This window comes from Sander vitreus, chromosome 24, assembly GCF_031162955.1.
Source record: "Sander vitreus isolate 19-12246 chromosome 24, sanVit1, whole genome shotgun sequence".
Taxonomy (NCBI): Eukaryota; Metazoa; Chordata; class Actinopteri; order Perciformes; family Percidae; genus Sander; species Sander vitreus.
This window is the reverse complement of record NC_135878.1, coordinates 11,841,587-11,855,365: the sequence shown is the minus strand read 5'-3', so window position 1 is coordinate 11,855,365 and position 13,779 is coordinate 11,841,587. Positions and strand designations below refer to the sequence as shown.

The 13,779-nt window shown below is 43.2% G+C and overlaps 1 protein-coding gene across 1 annotated transcript in view; it reads left to right on the top strand.

Annotated features, from left to right (window-relative positions):
- slc19a2 (solute carrier family 19 member 2) overlaps positions 1–13,230 on the top strand; it is a 74,780-nt gene extending 61,550 nt beyond the window's left edge. Inside the window, exons 5-6 of the mRNA XM_078243483.1 lie at positions 11,573–11,714; positions 11,836–13,230. Of these exons, the coding sequence (XP_078099609.1) occupies positions 11,573–11,714; positions 11,836–11,961 (268 nt within the window). The 3' untranslated portion in view covers positions 11,962–13,230. The remainder of the gene's footprint in view (positions 1–11,572; positions 11,715–11,835) is intronic.
- Positions 13,231–13,779: the final 549 nt, after the last annotated feature.

Here is a 13,779-nt window from a genome sequence, read left to right as displayed (position 1 = left end):
CCTGACTCAATTAAAATACCAATATAATAATATTCTATCTCAGAAGGTTGAATTCAATTTATGTAGGGCAAGACTAAATTATTTTGAATCAGGAGACAAAGAAGGAAAATTACTCGCTAGATACATAAAACAGAGGGAATCAGCTTCTGCTATTTCTGCAGTTAGATCCAATTCTGGAGACGTTTTTACAGCAACTGTAGATGTTTACAAGATTTTTAAAGAATTTTACACTGATCTCTATATGTCATTATCTACCTCTACTGATGAAGAAAAGCTTCATTAAGCCACTAGGGTTTCCCAAACTGGCAGAAGAGCAAAGAGAACTCCTTGATGCGGATTTGACTATAGACTATGTTTAAAGAGGTAATGGGGGCCCTTCCTGCGGGTAAGGCCCCAGGGCCCGATGGCTTCATGGCCATCAACTTTTTTTATTGGCACCTTCAGACATACAAAACAAATTCCACACAGTGTGACAGGCAGATGGTGCACAGAACAGATCAACACAAATTGAACAAGAACAAAAACCCTCTCCCACCCCCTACCCTCTGCAGTCTCGAGGAAAACAAAACAAACAAACAGAAACCACACCTTGCCTCCTCTAATTCTTGTGGGGTTGAGGTCATTAAGTCTGATATTTGTGCTGCTACACTTTCCCATAGGCTGATAGTTGATGATCTGGCTTTGTTAATCCTTGCTGTAGAGAGCTCAAGCATAACTATGTCTAGAAAATACGCCAACCACTGTTTTATACAAAGCAAGTGAGGGGGGAGCCAGCGTTGGGCTATCATTTCCTTGGTTGCAGTTGGGCCCGGCTAGCCAAATTTTCCTCTGTCTCCCAAACAGGTGTAATTTAGAGACGTCATTAAGTAACAAAACAATTGGGTCAGTAGGAATTCAACATCCTATCACATCAGATATTATTGATGTTGTTTTATTCCAGAACTCATGCACCTGTTCACACTCCCAGACCATATGCAGGAAAGTTCCAGTTTGTTCAGGTTGACAGAACGTGCAATAGGGAGTGGGAATGACTTTAGAGACGTATCTCTTCTGGGGAGTGTAATGGCAAAAATTACATTTAAACATGATTTGAATTATATTATGCTTACAAATGGCAAGGTTGTATAGAGATTTTGAACTGTTTATGGTGTTTTGTTTAACCGTTTGCTCCTGCTAAAAATATTAGGAGGAGGGGTGTGTTTGACTGCTTGTCTTATATATTGTGTACTGAATTTTAGCTCACCAGAAGACATTTTCCTCTGTGCTGTTTGTACTGGGGAAACTGTGTTCTCTATATTTGCAAATATAAATAAATACTCAAAGACCAAACTTTGGTTTACATTCTCAGATAGTCACTATTTGTTTCATCTTATACTTTTTGCAAAACACTCTTCCACCACAGGAGTCCAATATGTCCTATGACACATGTTGAAGTGGATATAGAGTAGTGGTGATTTGGGTTCTTGTAACAGTGGAAAATGTTGTCCCAAACGGTCTCCCAATTAATTGCGTTCCCCTCAGGGCTCAGCTCTCGTTCCCATTTCTTACTATTGGGAGTTCTCCTATGGATACTTTCTAGTCTGGCTATCACCAGACCAAGCTCAATCTTTTGAAATTGAACATTAGTCTGGGGAGTCTGCTCTGTATTCAAATGACTCTGTACGCAATTGGATAGTCCTTCAACCAATCAGACCAACGATCTGGGGGACATAGCAGTGACAGCGGTATCAATGGGTTGCTGCGCTTCGGTGGCCAAATGTAAACAAGAAGCTGCTTGGTCGCTTCTCTATCGTCATTGTGTTAAACCCGCCAATTTATCCAGGTGGATTAGCCAGTTTGTGATTGGTCCCCGCAAATGCTAACTGAAGCAGGATAGATAAATGTATAGGTTTCCAGCCTGAGCTGCAGGGCGAATCAAATTGCCGGCAGATCGGGCTGGGTTTACCCAGTCTAGATACTTGCATCAGTTTAGCATAAATCTTGGACACTAATCCTCTCACATGAAAATCAACAAACCATTTAATGACTGGGTGTTCCTCAATACTGTTTCCCCATGGCACTCATAACATTTTAGGTCTGATCTTAAGCGAAGATAAAAGTAGAAGGATGTCCTGGGGACCTTAAAACTAGCTCTCAGGTCTTCAAAACTCAACATACCTTTCACATTGAATAGCTGGTCTAAAGTATAAATACCTCTGTCACTTCACTTGCTTAAAGCAAAGGGTTTGTTACCAGACATTAAGTGTGCATTGTGCCATATTGGGGTATTCAAATGCCACTTATTGGTGTAGCGTGGTTGCTCCTCCACCTGTTTAAAGTTGGTCAATGTGTTGGTGATAATAGGGCCATAGGCTAGCATACCTGTTTTTGGACACACACCTGCAAAGGCAAGGTCTTGCAGTCTTAGACTTCCAGCGAGGTTTTGCTCTATTTCTCTCCATGGAACTGTAGATGAGGGGTCCATCCACACTCTGAGGGCCCGTAGTTGAAAGGCTCTGTGATACATTACGGCAGCATTTTTTAAGAGTTTTGCAACTGAACTGGCTCCACTTCTGTTAGAGGTATATTTTCAATATTTATTTATTGTACGAGGAATACCTTTTGAGATGTGTCATCATCATTTTCGAGAGGGTCCTCGGTAGGACTGGACAGTACAGAAGACAAGACATTGCAGTACAACATACACATTCACTTACAATACTGTACATACTTTGAATATGTGAGGCACATTAAAGGATAGGTATTCGGTGTGTCTTAAGCTATAATTTGTTTGGTAAGGTGTTAAGTATTGTTTCAAGTAGGGTGGATAGTTAAGATATATGCTTTTGAAAATGATCTGGAACCAGTGAAACTGTCTCCTAGTGTTAGGTGACAGGATATTCAATGAAGAATACAGGACACACTGATTTGTTCTGTAGGGGCATCTCAACCCAACTCTACAAATACTATTAACAAGCCTAGTGTCCAGAAACGATTCTGCTTCTTTAGCGCATATGAACTGGAACATCTTTCCAGCTGATTTGATCCTCAGTGTTGCTGGGAAGAGAAGATAGTTTTCCATATCAAGTTCACGAAGCCTTTTTTGACGTTATCAAACTGCCGTCATTTATTCATTGTTCCTGCGGTATAGTCTGGGAAGATGTAGATCCTTTTACCCTCGTATTTCAGTTCTTTTTTCTCACGCGAAAGTCTTAGGATGTGTTGATGAGTGCGGAGGCTGTGAAATTTCACCAGAATCGGCCGTGTTCCGGCTTTCAAAGCGTTGTAAAGTAGTGGGGAGCCTTCTCGATGACTGGAGAAGTGGGGACATTCTCAGCTCCCAGGAACTTCCCGATGAGACCACCCATGAATCCAAAGATATCCGTGCCTTCGGATTTCTCCGGAACGTGCAGAAAACGCAGGTTGTAAGCCCTGCTTCAGTTCTCAATATCCTCGACTTTATCACGGAGGTAAGTGTTGTCACTCTCTAGCGTCTCGATGCGTTTTTTCAGGTCGGTAAAGTTGTCCTCGTTTGAACTCACTCTTTGTTCAAGTACAGACACACGATCCCCGAGAGTGGACAATGAGCTTTTTATGGTCCGTAAACTCAATTGAATTGAGCCCATTTTAGCATCAATGTGAGAGACCATTTCCACCTTTTAGTTGCTGTATGGCTTCGCAGATGAAGTTGTTGGAAACAGGTTGCTGGTCCATGGCAGACTGCTGAGCTTTTGTTGACTATACGCAGGTAGCCCAAAGTTATCGGTACAATTCAGTAGTACAAACTGGAAGGGTTCACTCTGTTGATAGCCTAGTTTGTTGCATGTGAACTAGTAGGCTAGAACTTAGCATATTAAGGCCAAAAAATAAAGCATTGAGCAGACGTCTACACCTGCCTCTCACGCCGACGCCATGTTTTTTTAGTATATAGAGAGGAACTGGAGAAGGGCACACTGCCACCAACATTTAGGCATGCTTTGATAACTTTGATTCCTAAAAAAGGTAAAGACCCAGGAGACTGTAAGAATGACCGCCCAATTTCCCTAATGCAGTCAGAGGTTAAGATTATTATAAGGTTATTACTTCTCTAATTCATCCTGATCAGGTGGGGTTTATTTGCGGGCATAGCTCGTCAGATAACATCAGGCATCTCATTAATATTGCATGGTCTGTAGCTGATAGACAATCCTCCATAGCTGCTATTTCCTTCGATGTCCAAAAGGCGTTTGATATGGTTGAATGGGGCTATATGTTAAAAAGTGGATTAAAGGACAATTCCGGCCTAAAACGAACCTAGGGGTTAATAACGGATGTGTACCCACTCCGTCATTCTCTGGGACATGTTTTCATGCTAATTGATTGTGTTTGTAGCTTGAAAGAAGCTAGCGCGGACCGCTGATTAGCTTACAACGCTAGTATTCGGGGCACAGGGAAAGTGAAAATAAATCGCTATTTTGTACCACTAAAAAGGCTCAAAATATCACCAAACTTCAACGGTAGCTGCATGTTCCCACTTCAGCCACTGATCAGCCAGTTCGGACGGAGTGATGGGGTCATCCCAGCCTTGTTTGGTTTTCCACAAGTCCTGTACCAGCACTTTGGCCCAGGTGGTATAAGGTAAGATGTACCCTAATGGGTCATATTGACTGGCAAGAGTGCAGTAGATGAGGTTGGGTGTGGGAATCCTAATGGGAGTGACCCGGTGTTTGTATCCCAGGCTATCAGGAAGGCAGCTCCAACACAAGCCTAAGGTGGATTCTTGGGGATCAACACCCACTTGAGAGAGCCACAAGTCAGTGCTCACAGATCTTGCCTCAGGGGTTGGGGTTCTACTACACTAGAGTCATTACTCACCCACTGACGGATTTCAAATCCTCCTTGGGATAGTGTGGCACGAAGTTTGTCCAGCAGGGCTTTGGCTGTGGCTGATGTGTTGAAGCTTTGCAGGCAATTGTCAACATAGAAAGCTCTGAGCACTGAGTTCAGCACTTCATGGTCACTCTCTGGGTGCTCCTTCGCATGATGCTGCAGGGCGTAAATGGCGCAACAAGGACTACAAGTTGTGCCAAAAGGTAACACTTGCCACTCGTAGGTCTTTGGTAGGTCCATAGCTCGCCAGAGAAACATGAGTAGTGGCCAGTCAGCAGGAAGTAGGTGAACTTGGTGGAACATAGATTTTATGTCACCACTGATGGCCACACTATGTTCACGGAAACGGCGGAGCACACCAAGAAGAGAGGGGCCGAGAGTTGGACCAGGAAGAAGGCTACGATTAAGGTTGAGACCATGAAGCTGGAAAGAACAGTTGAACACCAGTGGATGTTTCCCACTGGCTTGTTTGATAACGTGATGTGGAACTAGCCAGGATGCTGACCCTGGCTGGTCGTCTTTGGGATCCACCTCCTTCACGTACTCCATATCAACGAGCTTCTGGATCTCCTGGTTGTAGATCTCAATCAGCTCTTGGTCCTTCTTCAGTCGGCGCTCGGTTCCCCGGAGCCATGGCAACAAGGTATGGACTGAGGAGAATAACTTAGGACTGTTGGGTGCTCTGAGCAGTGGGGTAGCATACCGCAAGACCTCAACTACTTCTTTGACGGCAGTCTTAGTCTCAAGCAGTTCCAGGCAATAATGATCTTGTTTAGATCGGGTTACTTCCTTCTCCTTACGGTGTGGGAAGGAATCCAGTCTCCACAGTCTCTCCACATTCTCCATCAACTCCGCAGTAGCTGGGCAGGATACACGATCACAAAGGGGGAACAAGGCTTGTGCATCCGAAGGAGGAGATCGTGGTAAGGCATTGGATGGGCCTTGGACAGCCCATCCCAGGGCAGTATGAACGGCGATGGGTCCCCCATAAGGTCCAATGCGGACAGGCTCTTTGGGCACCAATAAGTGGGAATGATCTGAGCCTATTAGGATTAATGGCCGAGCATGGACAAAGTCCGGTAAGGGTAAGCCTCGCAAGTGGGAATACTCCCTCTGCAGGTCAGAGGCACGACAAAAATGCCAAGTTGAGGACAGGGGCAGTAAAGACATTGGCTATAGGGAACCTAATCTTCTTCTTCTTCTGGCTCACAAGGGAGATATGACAGGAGATGGTCTCACCACTCATGGGAATTACTTCATGGCGCACGGTTCTGAGATTGAGGCTCTCATTTGGTCCTTTTAAGTTGTAGCTGGGACGCTACCGAGGTCAGAATGATTGTTCTTTCTGAGCCATCGTCGAGTATGGCATACGTCTGCAGCCTCTGCCAGCCATTGATTAGGAAGACCGGAACTACTTTCCACCTCACACGAGGAGATCGGTTTGGCTGATCGATGTACAGTGTGTCCTCAATGCAGGGTGCATGGATGAGCACATTGAGAATGTCTGCTGTAGCCGAATTCTCAGGGCTTTGTGGGTGTGTGGACAGTTGACGTGCGATGCCATGCAGGATGGTGAGATGCAGCTCATTGCAGGTGTTGCAAGGCTTTTTGAGGGTGCATTTATCCGGCTTATGGCAGCGGGCACATCTGTAGCAATGATCATTCTTCTCTATCCAAGTTCTCAGTTCTGATGGGCTGAACTCCTTCACTTTTGGACAGGTTCCCAGGAAGTGGTTGTTGTTACAGTATGGACAGAAAGGTTGGAACTTAGGTTTACCAAGGATGGCCATCCTCTTTCCACGGCCTCCTTGGACACTAGGCTGGCTTTCCACAGTGGCTGTCTTGCTCAGGTACATAGTGGTAGGCGTCTCCCCTGGATCCTCTGGACTGGCTCTCGTCTCTCCATTGAAGCAGGGATTGAGATTTGTTGGGCAATACTCTTGGCCCGAGCTTTCACCTGGAGCCAGGCAGAGAAGTCTTCCAAGGTGAACATAATTGTGGGTGATTCCTTCTTCTACCACTTCTCCCTCCTCGGCTGCTGTCTCCTCTTCCTCCTCCACGTCTCCATCCTCGGCTGCTGTCGAGTTAGGCGATGGTTTGGCTGCTTGGCTGTGATGAGGGAGGCTCTTGGGCTTACTAGAGGCTTTCCCATCAGGAGCCGGGAAGCCATAGCGGTCAGGTTGGTGCCTCTCTCGCCTGTATAAGGTGCTACTGGGTTTGACTGGGAGAGCCCTCTCCAACTCCAACTCTTTTTCATCTTTTCCATCCATACCTATGCCTGCCGTGGTATCCCTCACTCAGTAATCCGGCTCGAAGGACCATTAAAGGAACTGTAGGGTGATGGGAATGGTTCAGGTGGAGTGAGGGTTTGGTGAGCAAACGGTCTCGGTCAGAAGACGTCAGGTGATATGGAGTGATGAATGAAGCAGGGAGAAGGCAGGGTTTGATGCAACACGAGTGGTATTTTATTTTATCATTCAGGTTGAATTTGATTCATTGCATTGTCTGTCTGTGTGCGGCAGAAAGGGATAACAAAGAGATCATACAATTAGTGAAAGTGGTCAATTAACACATAAATTAAACAATCAATTTATAGGCAACAGGTGAGGTGGGCGTGGGCAGGTGGTAAAAGTATCCTTGAAAGAGCGAAATGGAGTGGAAAGGAATGGAATGGCAGGAGTCTTTTCAGTAGCATAGTGAGGGTACCTAAATGTTAACCGAAGCATTGAGAACTTTGTAAATACAGACAGTTTATTGAACGAAGAGCTGCGGGAGCTCCGTGAAAGGGCTACGAGAGAGAGAGCTACCAGTAGTCAATGCCGCAACAGAACCTCGTACTTCGGGAAACTGGTGGTGTACCTGCGGACATTGTGAAGCTATGGCCACTGAACAGGAGTGTCTGTGTTGCGACAAGAGACGCAGTGTTTTGTACAGTCTGAAGATTTCCCCTCTCTGATAAACAGGGCTGTACTTTTTTTCCATGTCCCAAAAATAAATTGGAGACGGCGACCCATACCGGAGGGACCAGATGGACAGTTATCCACTGAGTAAGTAAACTAGACAAGTTATGTTTTACATCAGTGCGATTATTTCAGATATATTGAGCAAATTTCTTTTGATTTTAGTTTGCATCGCCAGCTGTAAGTCATGACTGGTTTCCCAAAGTACGAGGCTCTGTTGCAGCACAGCTCTCTCTCTCTCTCGTAGCCCTTTCACAGAGCTCCCGCAGCTCTTCGTTCAATAAACTGTCTGTACACTTACAAAGACCCTCATTATGCTACCGTTGAAGTTTGGTGATATTTTGAGGCTTTTTAGTGGTACAAAATAGCGATTGATTTTTACTTTCCCTGTGCCCTGAATACAAGCGTTGTAAGCTAATCAGCGGTCCGCGCTAGCTTCTTTCAAGCTACAAACACAATCAATTAGCATGTCCCAGAGAACGAGTGGGTACACATCCGTTATTAACCCCTAGGTTCGTTTTGCGCCAGAATTGTCCTTTAAGGTGCTGTATTAGAACCCAGAGGCTGCGGTGCAAACTAACGGGTTAATTTCGGAATATTTTGCTCTTGAAAGTGGAACAAGACAGGGCTCTCCTTTGTTATTTTGTTTAGCCATAGAGCCTTTGGCAGCAGCCATAGGGGGGAGATTAATTTCCAAGATGTTATGGTAGGAGGTGTAGTGCACAAACTTATGTTTTATACGGATGATATATTACTTTTTTTGTCCGAACCTAGCAGATCAATACCCTGTCTTCTCGGAATCATTGGCTCTTTCTTGAAATTTTCAGGTTATAGGGTAAAGTCAGAAGTCAGAAGCATTACCTTTAATGGCTCAGTGCCCCGTTACAGCCTTCCAATAAGGTGCATTTCAGTGGCCAAAGCAAGGTATCATATATGTGGGTATCTTATTCCCTCCCCAGTTAAAAGACCTAGTTAAAGTTAATTTGGATCCATTATTTAATAAAATCTCTTGTGATGTTAATAGATGGGCGACTCTCAATAGCAGGGAAGGTCAATGTTATAAAAATGGTTTGTGTTCCAAAGCTGAATTACCTCATCCAATCTCTTCCTCTGGAGGTTCCCCTGTCATATTTTAAATGTTCTGACAGGATAACAAAGACACTTATATTTAGTGGTAAAAAAACCCTTGCTACATTTTAATAAATGACAAAGACCAATTATTGAGGAGGTTTGGTTTTACCAAAGATGTTGTATTATTATAATGCTTTTAAGGTATCTGGCCCAATGGTCACTTCTTCCGGAGAGAGCCGCACCCTGGTATTTTATTGAGAAATCTGTTCTTGCACAGATCTAGCATCTACCCCCTACTCTTCCAGGTTCTCCTTTTCCATAAACAACATGAAATCCAGGAGAGGTTTAACTTTTCCTGCTTCAGATTTCCGACCATTGTCAGAAAGCACAGGGTAGACACTTTGTTTCTCTCACTATGCCTCTCTAGAGTCCTCGCCCCCAAGCTAATCACCATCACTCTCTCACTCGCTCTACCACACACTCCGCACACACACATTCCAGCCCTGCTATTCTCAGGCTGATTTATGGTTCTGCGGAGGCTCCACGCAGAGCTTTTGCCATAGCCTATGTAAGTGGCCTGAAGTTTGTGCGTTGGTGTGTGCGTCGATCTCTTTAAGACAATAGCAGGGCCGGCATGCTTTTCTGTATTTCCTGTCAAATCTATAATGTGACAATGTTGGATGTTCATGTTAAATGTGGCAAAAACTTCAAATAATGAGCTAAATGTATTTTAAAGAAATCCCTGTGAGCCAAAACCTCAGATTTCCCACGGTTTTGAACACTCACACTGGTTTCAACAGTTTTTTTTCTACTCTTGGCTCTGTATCATGTCATACCTAGACGGTTTCCTATATACGGTCATCTGCTCCAACTGTAAAGAGAAAAAGGGCTTGTGTAACTACGATCCAGTTGCAGCAACCATTGACTTTAATGTCTGAACATTAGACATAAGGTCCACAATAAGAAGCACATTCATCTTCAGGTGCTTGAATATGTTCTGGTTTGAAAAGTGTGTTCTCCATCTATGTTCTTTTTCTTTCTGGATCTCAACCCTCTGCTTAGGTGAGGCAGTAGGTTGTGGGTGCATTTGGATGTCAGCTTTCTTAACCGCTACACTACACGTTTCACTCAAGTTTTACTACTGTGTATTATTTCAGCTTTAAAGGTGCAATATGTAATATATTTACTGTATTTAATAAAAAAATTACCACAATGTGTCATCAGATATTAAGGAAACATGCTAAGTTGAAATACTATGTTTTCTGACAACAATGCTAATTGCTCCTTTTAAAATTTCCGTTCCGTAACGGAATATCTGTTTTGTGTTTTGACCTGTGTTGGTATCAACTGCCTATTTTAATATGCTTGTTTTATGTGTTGGTTTTATTGCTTATCTGTTTTTTAATGTGCTATATGTGCTGGTTTTACTGTAAAGTGTCTTTGAGTACCATGTAAATATATAAATAAAAAATTTATTATTATTTTGACAGCTGGGCCGGGTTGCCAGATATACCTGTAAAAACGCAAACTCAGCGCATTACCGCTGTAGTACAGCCATAGAAGCAGCAAACAAACAAACAAAAACTTGCCATCTTTCTAAACGGTTGCATAACCAGAGACGAGGTAAAACACAGGTAAATATTGGAGATGCATTTAAAAGATGGAGACAGCTTAGAGCCTAAAAGAACACAGAGTTGACTAATTTCCTCCTTAACAGGTGAGTGTTGAGCTTTATTAATTTATATCACAGCTAATGTAGGGACAGTCCTTTTCACTCATTTCAACATTCATGTGCTCGCATTAAATTATATAGAGTACTCAAGTTAGTTACTCGCAAAACATTTTTAGACACAGCCGGTGAAGTGATCCTGACTGATGCGAACACCACCATGCTAACACACGCTAATTGCTCACATAGGATCCATGACACATGCAGGTTGCTTTGCAATGTATGTGTTATGTTATGTTTCCATCGCCAGCTTCAAGGTTATTATATGTTGGACAGTAAGATGATTCTCACTTTTTTGACAAACTGGCATGCAACCATAATGTGTAATGTACAGTGTATAGACAAGCTTTATAAGGAGGAAGTAGTAGTACCGACAATCTTCCCCCCTGCCAAAATTGTTCCCCTGCTTCAGTACAGCGGGCGTAGCCGACAGACAGTGGCTGTGACCTGGGTACAGACGACCTCGAGGTCGCGGCCTTTAAGCGGCTGTTGCAGTGACGTTAAGCCGAGGAAAGGTGGCTGTCAGTCGGGCACAAAAGCTCCGCAAGGTAGCTGTCTTTTTAGCGGTCGTTGTGGTTACGGTTAGGCAATAAAAGATGACTGTCAGCTGGGTACAGAGTTCTGCGAGAGCACAGGCTTTTAAAACCATCAACATAGCAGCATCTAGCAACTCTGCTACACTGTGGAGTAATGTCTGGCAATGTGAGACTAGCATCAAGCTAACATTGACATTGGGTTTAACGTTTTTCAACATGGCAACTCCCGTGAACTTCGACACTGGGGAGGAGGGGCCGGGGGAGACGATTCTTTTCAGTACTTTGAAATTGGACTGCAGTAACCATTTCAAATGCTAGCTGTCAGTATTACATATTCAACCTTTACAATTAAATATAAAAGAGAGACACTGTACTACAGATCTAAATGTTCTTCACATATTTCATGTTTTCCTGTTGTCACCCTTCAGATATCAGATTGCATCTAGTCTCAATATGCATCGCTACGCCTTGGTGTTTGGAGTAAACACCTTCGTGGCCCTGCTGCTGCAGTCTCTCCTCACTGTGGTGGTGGTGGACTCAGCTGGCCTAGGCCTCGATGTTTTCACTCAGGTGAGGCGGTACAACAAGGCTCCTTAGTTGCCTATGACAACATACATGGAGACACCTATGCTGTTTATCCACCTCCCGCAGTGTAGATTTGATTGATAGTTGTCTTGTTTCTTTCCCTCAGTACCTCATCTATGGCGGCTACTTTGCTGTAATTTCAATGGTCTTTCTCCTTGCTGGGCTTTGCAAATTGGCCTACAGGAGACACTCCAAACAAGAGGAGGAGGGCCTGGCCAACAGCCAAGCTTAAACAGAGTCAGACTCTCCTCCAATCAGGGACACCATCTGATGCAGATAGGATATACATTATAATGATAGATCTTGTTTAGCTTCTCACATACTAAAGCACCATAGGTGAGTCAGCACAGTGACCCCACAAGGTGAGCTTCTCTAATCTCTTTAACCACATAGTTTTTTTCATTGTATTGTTCTGTATAATGACTGCAGGCTACTCGCTGTAGCTTTGCCTACGCTTATTAAAACACCTCAAGATGGATTAATTAAAGTTAAAGTGGCAGAAGAACAAGCTAACAGACACAGCCCTGACATATCATTATATGGTTGTCATGGCTAACATATTAGATTTGAGTTAGACATGGTTTACACACACAAAATTAATGCTGGGCAGTCAATGTCAGTAAGTTTATTACAGTTGGTGTAGTCATTCGATTCAGTGTGAAAAAAAAGAGAGATTGATCACTGCTATTCTTTAAAAGACCACTTTTTGCTGATCACAGATACAAGGCTTCATCATATATCTACTGAATTTGATTTCTATCCATTTCCCAGCTTATTGAATTGGTGCAATAGACGATGTAAAAAAAAACATTTTGCTAACATTTGTGTCATTTTCACATGACAAATATTGATTGATTGATTGATTGATTTAAAAGCTAAATAAAAACTAGGAATGGTACCTTAATAGTACTACTACTTCTGTGTTACAATTGGCACCATCCAAAAATATATGTTTGCATTTGTATTATCTTCCTGTAATTGCAAAGATTGTCAATTGTTCTATCATTGATAAGTATTGGTACTGATAAGGAGTGTTGGAATCAGGTTTATCAATATGTATCTTCAATGAATGGCAATTAAACAATGCTGTTGAAGCTTGAAATTATACATTGTTCACCTGCACCACATGTGACATTGATATTTTCAGGCTGCTCATATCTGTACAGGATGTTCATTACTGGAGTAAAGGAACATTTCACCCAGTGCAACAGTTTGTAATAGTTTTTGGACAATGGAGCTCTGTGGTACAGAATAATAAGATATATCAAGTTTTGGATGCACACACAATACTTATTAGATAAGACCGATATACAATATAACCAGACGTATCTTTTATGTGTAAAAGTGATGACCAAATTATTGTCTTAACCAAATTAATTTTAAAGAAATAAGAAAAATATGGCCACATACAAATGTCTTCCACACTTTACACACTTTACACACACAAAGTAGTACCCTACAAAACAGTGCTAATTACATACCGTATCTTGGAACACTTAAAGTCTCTTTTTCACTGTCCAAATGTTATTCACCAATTCTTTTTTTTGTGTGTAGTAGTACATTTAACATCAGAAAATTGCTTTTAATACTTAAGTACATTAAATGTCAGGTACTTTAAGACTTTTACTCAAGTAATATGCTAAAAGGTGACTTTAACTTCTACCAAAGTCATCCAATTTTTTCTTTTTTCAGAAAAACAGGAGTAAGAGTCTAAAGCCAGCAAAGTTTTGTGCATGTGTAAAAAAAGCTTTATAGCTGTAGAATTATTTCATGCATCCATCCATCCATCCTCATCCGCTTATCCGGGGTCGGGTCGCGGGGGTAGCAGCTCCAGCAGGGGACCCCAAACTTCCCTTTCCCGGGCCACATTAACCAGCTCTGACTGGGGGATCCCGAGGCGTTCCCAGGCCAGGTTAGAGATATAATCCCTCCACCTAGTCCTGGGTCTCCCCCGAGGCCTCCTCCCAGCTGGACGTGCCTGGAACACCTCCCTAGGGAGGCGCCCAGGGGGCATCCTTACCAGATGCCCGAACCACCTCAACTGGCTCCT